This window comes from Oncorhynchus keta, chromosome 2, assembly GCF_023373465.1.
Source record: "Oncorhynchus keta strain PuntledgeMale-10-30-2019 chromosome 2, Oket_V2, whole genome shotgun sequence".
Taxonomy (NCBI): Eukaryota; Metazoa; Chordata; class Actinopteri; order Salmoniformes; family Salmonidae; genus Oncorhynchus; species Oncorhynchus keta.
Window position 1 is genome coordinate 12,375,744 of NC_068422.1, and position 13,320 is coordinate 12,389,063.

The window sequence follows — 13,320 nt, forward strand, 5'->3', positions numbered from 1 at the left end:
CCGTTAAACTGCTTGGCTCGTTAAGTTTGGGAGGTTTGTTAGCGAGCCAGTTTCAACCTCTCAAGAACCCTGTCAGACCTCGTTTTCCTGCTACCCACATCAATAAGAATCAGAGTTTAGCGATTAACGCTTTCATCGATTCAGGTGCCGAAGACCGCTTCATTGATGCCAACTTAGTGGAACAGCTGGGGCTTTCCAAGGAGCAATTACCGGAAGCCATTGAAGCAACCACTCTGAACGGCAGTAGTCTGGCACGGATCACTATGAGGACTGAACCGGTTAAGATGTTGTTGTCGGGGAATCATTCAGAGGGTTATTTCTTTTTTCATTTTGCCTTCCCCCCATGTTCCTCTGGTTCTTGGATACCCCTGGCTAAGAGAACACAATCCTTCGTTCGATTGGGTGACTGGTAAGGTAACTAGTTGGAGCATTGAGTGCCATGCTAACTGCCTCAGGACTGCCTGTTCTCATGCTGTCCCCAGTCGGGTCGGTGAGTCTGCTCCTCCTGATTTGTCCCTGGTTCCTGAAACATATCACGAGTTGGGTGAGGTGTTCAGGAAGCAGAAAGCTCAGTCACTTCCTCCCCACCGACCTTATGATTGTACAATTAAGCTGTTCCCTGGAGCTGCCTTTCCCAAGGGACGGTTATACAGTATTTCTCGATCTGAGCGGGAAGCCCTGGAGACCTACATAAAGGAGTCTCTTGCTGCAGGTCTCATTCGTCCCTCGTCATCACCCCTGGGAGCTGGATTTTTTTTTGTGAGTAAGAAGGATGGCTCTCTTCGACCGTGTATTGATTATCGGGGGTTGAATGATATTACGGTCATGAACAAATACCCCTTTGATGAGCTCCGCTTTCGATTCTTTACAGGGTGCTACTGTGTTTACGAAGCTTGATCTACGCAATGCGTATCATCTGGTTCGGATCAAAGAGGGGGACGAGTGGTTGACTGGATTCAATACACCTATGGGACATTTTGAGTACCAGGTGATGCCGTTTGGACTTTCCAACGCTCCAGCAGTGTTCCAAAGTTTGGTGAATGACGTGCTGAGGGATATGATCTGTCTGTTTGTGTTCGTTTACCTGGATGACATCCTGATTTTCTCCAAGGAGCTTTCCAGCCACATCCAGCATGTTAAGCAGGTCCTGCAGCGGTTATTGGAGAACCGTCTGTTTGTGAATGCAGAGAAGTGTGATTTTCACGCCCACACTACATCCTTCCTCGGGTACATCATCTCCAGGGGTGAGATCAAGATGGACCAAGAGAAGGTTCGGGCGGTTGGGGATTGGGCCCGGCCCGGTACGAGATTGCAGCTCCAGAGATTCCTGGGATTTGCACATTTCTATCGGAGGTTTATCCGTGATTACAGCCGGGTGGCCGCCCCTTTAACTGCTCTGACATCTTGCACCAGAATTTTCTGTTGGACTCCTGAGGCAGACCGAGCATTTCTGAACTTGAAGAGCCGATTCACCAATGCGCCGATTCTCTCTCAACCTGACACTTCCCGTCAGTTTGTTGTTGAGGTGGACGCGTCTGATGTGGGGTGGGCGCCATCCTGTCCCAGCATAGCTCCACTGACTGTAAACTCCATCCCTGCGCCTTCTACTCTTGTCGTCTTTCACCAGCTGAGAGAAACTACGATATGGGTAACCGGGAGCTTCTCGCTGTGTAGCTTGCCTTGGAGGAGTGGCGTCACTGGTTGGAGGGAGCGGAGCAACCGTTTGTGGTCTGGACTGACCACAAGAATCTGGCTTACGTGCAATCGGCTAAACGTCTCAACTCCCGTCAGGCCAGGTGGGCTTTGTTTTTTGGACGATTCAATTTTTCCCTGACGTTCCGACCTGGGTCGAAGAACGGCAAAGCGGACGCCTTGTCCCGGATGTTCTCCAAGACGGATGAGAGTGGGGCCAAGACTGAGACGATTCTTCCCCAGAACCTTGTCATGGGAGCCGTTACATGGAGGATTGAGGAGGATGTGATGGCGGCCCTTCGGACGCAGCCCGGCCCCGGTAACGGTCCACCCGGTCGGTTGTTCGTGCCGGAGTCGGTCCGTTCTGCTGTTCTTCAGTGGTCCCACGCCAGCAAGATAGCTTGTCACCCTGGCGTTGCTCGGACTATGGTGCTACTTGCGCAGACGATTTTGGTGGCCTGCCATGGGAGAAGATACCCGGAGGTTTGTTGCCGCATGTCCTGTTTGTGCTCAGAACAAAAGTACCAATCGGCCCAGCTCTGGGCTTCTTCACCCCCTACCTATTCCTCGGCGACCTTGGTCGCATCTGGCCCTGGATTTTGTCACGGGATTGCCCCCTTCTGTTGGGAACACGGTCATTCTGACCATTGTGGACAGATTCAGCAAGTTTGCTCATTTTGTCCCTCTCTTCAAGCTTCCATCTGCCACGGAGACGTCCGAGATCCTGGTTAGGGAGGTTTTCAGGGTCCACGGATTGCCCAGTGACATTGTTTCTGACCGTGGTCCTCAGTTTACCTCTGCTGTCTGGAGATCCTTCTGTTTGGCCATTGGAGCTACAGTCAGTCTCACTTCTGGATTTCACCCACAATCTAATGGTCAGGCGGAGAGAGATGGAGTCCACGCTGCGTTGTCTTGTCTCCTCTGATCCCACCTCTTGGTCATCTCAATTACCCTGGGTCGAGTATGCCCATAATACCCTTCCTTCATCTGCCACTGGGATGTCCCCTTCCAATGCCTGTACGGATACCAACCTCCCTTGTTTCCTTCTCAGGAGAGGGATCTTTCGGTTCCTTCTGTCCAGGCCCACATTCGTCGTTGCCACCGGACCTGGCATCGGGCCAGGAAGGTCCTCCTTAGAGTTTCTGACCGGTATCAGATCCAGGCGAATCGTCGCCGTATTCCTGCTCCCGCTTATACCATCGGAGATAAGGTTTGGTTGGCTACACGGGATCTTCCTCTACGGACTGAGTCGAGGAAACTGTCACCAAAGTTCATTGGTCCGTTTGTGGTGGAGAGAATCATTAACCCTGTTGTGGTCCGACTCAAATTGCCGGCAACGCTTCGAGTACACCCCACCTTTCATGTCTCCTGCCTCAAGCCGGTTCTCCTCAGTCCTCTGTTGCCTCGTCCTCCTCCTCCGATGATCGGAGGTGGTCCTGCCTACACGGTGCGCCGCATAATGGATTCCAGACGGCGGGTCGAGGTTTCCAATATCTTGTGGATTGGGAAGGATATGGTCCAGAGGAGAGGAGTTGGATTCCTCGGCGTCAGATCCTTGATGACGACCTGCTTCGTGACTTCTACCGCCTCCACCCTGGCGCTCCAGGTAGTCCGCCCGGTAGCGTTCGTCGGAGGGGGGGGGGTACTGTCACGAATCCCGCTTCCTGAGTCTGTTTGCCTGTGTTTCAGTCCTGGAGTGTGTTTCCGGTGTCCTGGAACGCACCCTGTCTGGTTGCCGGGCGAATTAGCTTGTTGGGAGATCAATGTTCACCCGCACCTGTATCCCATCAGTAATCTGCACACCTGTCCTGATCATCACCTCTCCCCTTCAAAAGCTCTGACCTGACATCCATTCCCTGCCGGATGGTTAGCCATGAACAGTATGTTGTGCCATAGTATCAGCCTCAAGTTGGATAGAATTTGTTTAGTTGTTTTTTACGTATTGCTTGCCTTAAACTTACCTCCGTTTGTTCTGTCTTCAGTTACTCACCCGGATCATTTACCCCATTCCCGCCTGGTCATCGGAGGATTCCGCTACCCCATTAGATCCACCTATTTACTCCCATCAACTCACCACCGCTGCCCGCTACGCCACCTGGATATATCTACCCATTCACATTCACTTGTAAATAAATACTCGCCTTCTTCCTACTCTCCTTGTCCTGGTCTGCTTCTGGGTTCGATTTTGAAAGAACGTGACACAATTACCTCGTAGCCCTGCACATTGACTCGGTACTGGTACCCTGTGTATATAGCCAAGTTATCATTACTCCTTGTGTATTTTAATATTGTGTTTTACTTTTCTATTATTTCTCTATTTTCTTCCTCTCTGCATTGTTGGGAAGGACCCGTAAATACGTATTTCACTGTTAGTCAACACCTGTTTTAGAAGCATGTGATGAATATAATTTAATTACACTTCACACACACACACACACACACAGTAATGAATCCGTCATTAGTCCTAGACACAGGTTGTTATTCCCTCTCTTGGTGCTGACTCACCATCCATTATGTTAAAGTGCTGCTGGAGACATTGAGGTGACCCATTTTCCCAGATTTTTATTATCCATTAAGTTGCTTCTTCTGTTTGTCACCATCCTCCATGATGGACTGCTGGGTGGAAAAGACCAACAAATGGCTTCATGTGTTCATGTCACACATACATTATCATTATAGTGGCTGTTATCTACAGAAAATGGATAATGCGCGCGTGCACACACACACACACACACACAGAATAAGTTAGGCTTTGACAGTAATGTCCTCTTTACAATCCTTCAGACAACCCACCCATGGAAGGCATGAGTTTAGAGACTGACTTTAGAAACTGGATAAAAATGCTGATAAAACTAATTAACAATGACATAGGAAGAAACTACGAAATACAGAATTTCATAATTCGGCACTTGCTAAGCAATGTGTCACAAGGTGGGTGGGGGAGGAGTTTCCCAGAAGGATGTATCACATATGTTCTATATCAGATGTCTGTGTTGTGCAGTGCAGTACAGGCTTAACTACATGAACAGAGACAGAATGCAATATGGAATTGTATTAAATTGTTTTTTTTTTAACCTTTATTTAACCAGGCAAGTCAGTTAACACATTCTTATTTTCAATGACAGCCTGGGAACAGTGGGTTAACTGCCTGTTCAGGGGCAGAACGACAGATTTGTACCTTGTCAGCTCAGGGGTTTGAACTCGCAACCTTCCGGTTACTAGTCCAACGCTCTAACCACTAGGCTACTCTGCCGTATGTCCTTTGAAGATTAGGTTAATTGCATGGTAAAAAATGTCTGGAGAAAGCAAGTATGTGTGGCAAGGAATGGTGTGTGGGGTTAGTGAGGTCATGGGATCGTTTGGTGAGTGAAAGGAGCGTGATAGATCGTAAAGCCTGAGGCATCATGGGTGAATGAGCAGCCAATGGCCCTGGCTGTCTCTTGACTCCTTACCATACTCCCTAGGAAGTGTTCACTTGCTCTCTTGTCTTTATGAAGTGTGAAATCCCTCTCATAGACTTAAACGTTTTGGATAGATTGGTGAAAACATTCATTCTAAGGACAGCAGAAGGGTGCGGCAGGTGCGGCCACACCCCCTGGTTTGCTCACTTTTAAAGTTAATGTAAATAACTGAAATCTAGACACTAACTGTAGGCCTATAACCACAAACATGTAGCCGTATATAATATTAACTCCTGCAGAATTAAGTATTTAATGCAGTAAAATTGTACAGAAAATTTACATAGTCTCTAACAGGAGTAGAGAAACTATTATTTAATTCAGCATCTCTTGAGAGAATGTGAATGCGCGGTTAGGGATCGCAAACCTTTTCAGTGATTGACACAAACATAGAAGCTGACAGTATTTCAACCACATAAATGCATCCAAGACAAACTGAAATGTAATCAGAAACATAATTTCACAGCTTTTCGTTTCCTTAAAACTGGTCAAACTGATGTAATTTGGACATTTTGCACAGGAAGGATCTTACATTTTCCCCCCAGCCCCTAAAGGTCCTCACACAACAAGAAAGCAGAATGAAAGAGAACTTTACTGATGACAGATTATTGATGCATTCATTCTATGGTTTAATTACATTGATCTAATGAGCACCACTTTGGGCAGGCAAGATGTTACGACAGAAGAGAAGATGCATGTATCTTATTATAGACAAGTTGACAAACAAATAGCCTACCATTTAAATGCCCGAAATTAAAACCACAAAAAAAGCCTGTGAAAACATATATTAATTCATGTCACATCAGTGATCACCAGTGGTGTAAAGTACTTAGGTAAAAATACTAGTACTATACTTTACTATTAGGTAGAAAGAGAAGCATGCATTTTCTAAGTACTCAAACGGGAGCAAAGTGTCCATCCTGAGAACAATACATTCCAGAGAGTTGGTGTGAGATGGAGAGAGAGAGAAGCAGGGTCATATTTTTGCCCACTTTGGGGAAAATGTTTGGGATCCCTGACACTCACGCTGACGCCATGTCCTAGGAGGGTTGATGAATTGTCTCCCACACAACTGATGGATGGACGGCAGAGCAGTGGGATGCAACCTAAGCATTCCTATCAAACACCAACTCTCAGGTTAGAAATTCAACATAGCCTCAAAAAACACTACGTCACCTTCAGTCAAATCTGTTCCGTTCCGAACCAAATAGCTGTCTCCAACTTCCTAGACTCACTATCAGAATGAAAAAGCCAACGCACCTCCTACTGCGTTCCTCCTGTCCTCACTCAAATAAGAAACAGTCTACATTTCTGGACGTAATTACCATTTTTTTCAGAGTGACAGCTCGGGTTCAATATTGTTTTAACTACTTTGCTGGGGGTTTTGACAAACAGCTTGTGAAGAAAAGGTGGAGGGCGGGGAGCACACCATTCTTTCTTCAGTACGTTTCCGGCCTTGATAACTTGCCTATTTCTTGTGATGTTGCCGTGGTACAGTAATGCGATCCCATAGAGCTCAGTGTAAATGTTGTTATTCCCAATAGAGGAAATCGATTATTAGAAGCCAGCTAGCACTATGAATAGTAAACACACTATTTGACATTCTACAAGCACAACACTGATGGGGGACTAATATGATATTATTGTGATCATGCTAATTCATAATTTCCCTCACCAGAATGATAAATACATACTTAGGGCCTAGACGAGTTTTCCCTGGAAAAACGAGTGTTCCTACACATACTATGAACCAGTTAGAGATACTTTATGATAGCTATCCCTAAAGTAGCATTGCAGGTAAAGTACAGTGCCTTCAGAAAGTATTAATACCCCTTGACTTATTCCACATTGTGTTGTTGCAGCCTGAATTTAAAATGAATCAAATAAAAATGTTTCACACCCATGTACACACAATACCCCATAATGACATAATGAAAATATGTTTTGAGAAATGTTTACAAATGTATTGAAAATGAAATACAGAAATATCTCATTTACATAAGTATTCACACCCGAGTCAATACTTTGAAGAAGCACCTTTGGCAGCGATTACAGATGTGAGTCTTTCTGAGTAAGTCTCTAAGAGCTTTCCACACCTGGATTGTGCAACATTTAGCCATTATTATTTTCAAAATTCTTCAAGCTGTCACATTGGTTGTTGATCCTTACTAAACAACCATTTTCAGGTCTTGCCATAGATTTTCTAGTAGATTTAACTCAAAACTGTATACTCGGCCACATTTACTACCTTCTTGGTAAACAACTCCAGTGTAGATTTGACCTTCTGTTTTCGGTTATTGTCCTGCTGAAAGGTGAATTCACCTCCCAGTATGTGGAGGAAAACAGACTGAACCAGGTTTCTTCTAGGATTTTGCTTGTGCTTAGCTCCATTCTGTTTATTTTTTTATCCTGAAAAACTCCCCAGTCCTTAACGATTACAAGCATACCCATAACATGATGTAGCCACCAATATGCTTGAAAATATGGAGAGTGGTACTCAGTAATGTGTTATGTTGGATTTGCCCCAAACATACATTTTGTATTCAGGAGGAAAAGTGAATTGCTTTTTTTGCAGTATTACTTTAGTGCCTTGTTGCAAACAGGAGGCCTGCTTTGAACTATTTGTATTCTGTACAGGATTTCTTCTTTTCACTGTGTCAATTAGGTTAGTATTGTGGAGTAACTACAATGTTGTTGATCCATCCTCAGTTCTTCTATCACAGCCATTAAACTCTGTAATTGTTTTAAAGTCAACATTGGCCTCAGGGTGAAATCCTTGAGCGGTTTCCGTCCTCTCAGCAACTGAGTTAGGAAGGATGCCTGTATCTTTGTAGTGAGTGGGTGTATGGATACTCCATCCAAAGTGTAATTAATAACTAATAAATAAAGGTGAAATAAAAAATTCAATAAAAACTTCACCATGCTCAAAGTCAGCTTTTTTTGTACCCATCTACAAATAGGTGCCCTTTGTTGCATTTTGTTTAGTATATATTTTTTTTTAGGTTTGAGGGTTTGATCAGCTTTAATATTGCAGGTAGATTGTAGCTTCCATCACTGTAATTGTCTGCATCATTTCCAATCTCCCATATATTTTGGGGTAAATATACAGTATAGATACTGAGTGTGTATGATGAGTGTGCAAAGCTGTCATCAAGGCAAAGGGTGAGCCTCAAATATAAAATACATTTTAATTTGTTTAACACTTTTTTGGTTACTACATGATTCCATATGTGTAATTTCATAGTTTTGATGTCTTCACTATTATTCTACAATGTAGAAAATAGTAAAAAAATAAATGAAAACCCTGTAATGAGTAGGTGTGTCCAAACTTTTGACTGGTACTATACTTATCTTCACAAAATATATTTTCCACTAACCGTACCACCCCTCCCCTAATTGGAGTAAAATAATGAACAATAACATTTAGGCTTCTACTTCCAGCTGAAACATACTCTATATATTTTACAGTCACAATCTATTTTACAATAGTTCTATTTTCTTTGTTTTCTAGTCGTGTCCTTCCTCTACTCTTCTTTGCAAGGCATTGGAACAACCTCCCTGGTCTTTGTGGTTGAATCTGTGTTTGAAATTCACTACTGAGGGACATTACAGATCATTTTATGTGTGGGGTACAAAGATGAAGTAGTCATTCAAAAATCATGTTCAACACTATTATTGCACACAGAGTGAGTCCAATGCAATTTATTATGTGACATTTCAGCTTTTCATTTTTAATTAATTTGTAAACATTTATTAAAAACAATTAGACTTTGACATGATGGGGCCAGTGTGTAGGCCAGTGACATAAAATCACAATTTAATCCATTTTAAAACCAGGCTGTAATGCAACAAAATATTGAAAAGGCACTGTATGTGCTCCCTTGTGATGAGACATGGACAGTATGTTTCTCAGAACAATCAGGTCTTTCCATGACACTGAATACCAGGAAGGAGGCTGGCTGTCTGGGCTCCTTCACAGTTTCTTTCTGACCCTCTTGTTTGCAGAGCCAGGTCATTCTACTGCTCAATTCCCTTGAGCCAAAATGGAGTCAATAGAGCCACTAATTAATTTGAGCTGGAATTGAGTCATGGGCTGTACTTTCCAATTGTATGAATTTCTCCTATTGAAATGAGGGAGGTTGGCGTGACACAAAAGTTAATAGGACTACATAAATAGATGTCAGATTTTCTGTTTGAAGTTATTTTCTTCAGATTTCACACATCTAAAACATCTGAAAGCCCAGCAGTTTTCTTTGAAGTGAAAACACGCAGGAATGTCCATTAGCGCTTAGCAGTCAATGACTTACTTATCAAAAAATGCCAAGTAGTATTAAGTGATAAGCTGATTGTTCTATCTGTTAACAACACCCTTTACCTTTCTCAATGTCACAGCCCCAACCAGGAGGTCAAATAGGCCCGTGTCAGGCAGAATGGAGCTAAAATGTTGGCTTGATATGGTCCCTTATTGGTTATCTATTATTATTAGGGCCTTAAGTATTTATTGACTACATTGCAAACAAGGGAAAACTCTGAACTCTAGTTGTAGCCTATAAGTAGGATAAGAGTTTCTCCTGGTCTGGTCTAGTGGTTGAGAAAAACACAGGATCCTACACTTATCATTTCGTAGCCATTCTATGTATATGCCACGTGCCAAACTCACTGACTGACGCAGATGCTGCTCTATTACACTACTCTATTTAGCTACTTAGTGAAAATCAACCCCATCACCTACAACCCTTACAAAGCATCTAAAATGGGGAAAGTTACTCATAGCAATTTGTTAATAGGTTGATCAATACGAGATATATTGTGATGTAAATCCAGAGAAAGAGGTAACTTTGCAGTTACACTGAGAGTGGTTTGGTCTGCTGAGGTCACACGGAGACTGGTTTGGTCTGCTGAGGTCACACGGAGACTGGTTTAGTCTACTGAGGGCACACTGAGACATGAGGTTTGGTCTGCTGAGGGCACACTGAGACATGAGGTTTGGTCTGCTGAGGGCACACAGACATGAGGTTTGGTCTGCTGAGGGCACACAGACATGAGGTTTGGTCTGCTGAGGGCACACAGACATGAGGTTTGGTCTGCTGAGGGCACACAGACATGAGGTTTGGTCTGCTGAGGGCACACAGACATGAGGTTTGGTCTGCTGAGGGCACACAGACATGAGGTTTGGTCTGCTGAGGGCACACAGACATGAGGTTTGGTCTGCTGAGGGCACACAGACATGAGGTTTGGTCTGCTGAGGGCACACAGACATGAGGTTTGGTCTGCTGAGGGCACACAGACATGAGGTTTGGTCTGCTGAGGGCACACAGACATGAGGTTTGGTCTGCTGAGGGCACACAGACATGAGGTTTGGTCTGCTGAGGGCACACAGACATGAGGTTTAGTCTGCTGAGGGCACACAGACATGAGGTTTGGTCTGCTGAGGGCACACAGACATGAGGTTTGGTCTGCTGAGGGCACACAGACATGAGGTTTGGTCTGCTGAGGGCACACTGTCTAGTTTTACATCTTGGAGCATGAACATGTTCCAAACAACAATAAATTAAATCGAACAAGGGGTCACACTCAAAATGTTATTCATCAAACTCCAGCAATTTCAGTGTCTATATCTTGACAACAATAAAAGCTTTACTCTGGCCCCTGAGAGGGGAAGAGGAGAGAAGGGTAGCAGATGAAAGGAAAGATAGATGTGATGGTGGGAATAGTGTCCTATTCTGTCAGTCTGTTTGTCCAATGTGTTATCTGCCCTGCTCTGTAACGCGTGAGAGAATTCACACCGTCTCGCTGACTGAGGCCAGTCTCGCTGACTGAGGCCAGTCTCGCTGACTGAGGCCAGTCTCGCTGACTGAGGCCAGTCTCGCTGACTGAGGCCAGTCTGATCAGCAGAGGAGGAACCATAGAAAGAGTAGGAAAAGCTCCAGACTTAATTAGAATTCCTCAAATGGACATTCCCCATTCTAAACCAATATTCCATTTGCATTTGGTGTTCCATTTTGTAACGCTAGATTCAGTTGGCTAGAAAAACAAACTGATCTGCTACCAGGCTATTAAAGTTCTATAGCACTACATTATGAAAAATGCATTATATTTGACAGTTTTCTGTGGATAACAGCCACTATAACAATAATGTATGTTATAATAATGTATGTTATGAACACAGATGAAGCCATTTGTTGGCCTTATCCACCCAGCAGTCCATCATGGAGGATGGTGACAAACATAAGAACCTACTTAATGGATCATAAAAATCTGGGAAAAAGGGTCACCTCAATGTCTCTAGCAGCACTTTAACATAATGTGTGGTGATTCAGCACCAAGAGAGGGAAGAACAACCTGTGTCTAGGACTAATGACGGATTCATTACCGTGTGTGTGTGTGTGTGTGTGTGTAGGTGAAGTCGGACGTTTGCATACACTTAGGTTGGAGTCATTAAAACTTGTTTTTCAACCACTCTACACATTTCTTGTCAACAAACTATAGTCTTGGCAAGTCGGTTAGGACATCTACTTTGTGCAGGACACAAGTCATTTTTCCAACAATTGTTTACAGACAGATTATTTCACTTACAATTCAATGTATCACAATTCCAGTGGGTCAGAAGTTTACATACACTAAGTTGACTGTGCCTTTAAACAGCTTGGAAAATTCCAGAAAATTATGTCATGGCTTCAGAAGCTTCTGATAGGCTAATTGACATAATTTGAGTCAATTGGAAGTGTACCCGTGGATGTATTTCAAGGCCTACCTTCAAACTCTGTGCCTCCTCGCTTGACATCATGGGTAAATCAAAATAAATCAGCCTAGACCTCAGAAAAAAATTGTAGACCTCCACAAGTCTGGTTCATCCTTGGGAGCAATTTCCAAACGCCTGAAGGTACCAAGTTCATCTGTACAAACAACAGTACGCAAGTATAAACAACATGGGACCCCGCAGCCGCAGCCGTTCTGTCTCCTGGAGATGAACGTACTTTGGTGCGAAAAGTGCAACTCAATCCCAGAACAACAGCAAAGGACCTTGAAGATGCTGGAGGAAAAAGGTACAAAAGTATCTACAGTGCCTTGCGAAAGTATTCGGCCCCCTTGAACTTTGCGACCTTTTGCTACATTTCAGGCTTCAAACATAAAGATATAAAACTGTATTTTTTTTGTGAAGAATCAACAACAAGTGGGACACAATCATGAAGTGGAATGACAATTATCGGATATTTCAAACTTTTTTAACAAATCAAAAACTGAAAAATTGGGCGTGCAAAATTATTCAGCCCCCTTAAGTTAATACTTTGTAGCGCCACCTTTTGCATCATGTTGTGGGGATGCTTTGCTGCAAGAGAGACTGGTGCACTTCACAAAATAGATGGCATCATGAAGAAGGACAATTATGTGGATATATTGAAGCAACATCTCAAGACATCAGTCAGGAAATTACAGCTTGGTTACAAAATGGGTCTTCCAAATGGACAATGACCCTAAGCATACTTCCAAAGTTGTGGCAAAATGGCTTAAGGACAACAAAGTCAAGGTATTGGAGTGGCCATCACAAATCCCTGACCTCAATCATATAGAAAATTTGTGGGCAGAACTGAAACCATGTATGCGTGCAAGGAGGCCTACAAACCTGACTCAGTTACACCAGCTCTGTCAGGAGGAATGGGCCAAAATTCACCCAACTTATTGTGGGAAGCTTGTGGGAAGGCTACCCGAAACATTTTACCCAAGTTAAACAATTTAAAAGGCAATGCTGCCAAATACTAATTGAGTGTATGTAAACTTCTGACCAACTGGGAATGGTGATGAAAGAAATAAAAGCTGAAATAAATCATTCTCTCTACTATTATTCTGAAATTTCACATTCTTAAAATAAAATGGTGTTCTTAACTGACCTAAAACAGGGAATTGTTACGAGGATTATATGTCAGAAATGGTGAAAAACTGAGTTTAAATGTATTTGGCGAAGGTATATGTAAACCTCCGACTTCAACTGTATGTGTGTGTGTGTACTTACCTAATTCTCTGGAGACAGGGGACACGGAAGCAGTCTCTCCTATCTTTGACACAGCATCAAAGTACGCCTTCCCAGCAAGAGTCATCACTGTGAGGAGACAAACAAACACAATCATATGAATGGATCTCCTCAATCTCTACATGATACCATATTCAGCCC

The 13,320-nt window shown here is 43.6% G+C and overlaps 1 protein-coding gene across 2 annotated transcripts in view; it reads right to left on the reverse strand.

The window, feature by feature from the left end:
- Nucleotides 1-13,320, reverse strand: part of LOC118372934 (brain-specific angiogenesis inhibitor 1-associated protein 2-like protein 1) — a 73,762-nt gene that overhangs the window by 56,509 nt on the left and 3,933 nt on the right. For both annotated transcript variants that reach the window (XM_052472122.1, XM_052472127.1), the window contains exon 3: nucleotides 13,162-13,248. In XM_052472122.1, coding sequence (XP_052328082.1) covers nucleotides 13,162-13,248 — 87 coding nt within the window. The remainder of the gene's footprint in view (nucleotides 1-13,161; nucleotides 13,249-13,320) is intronic.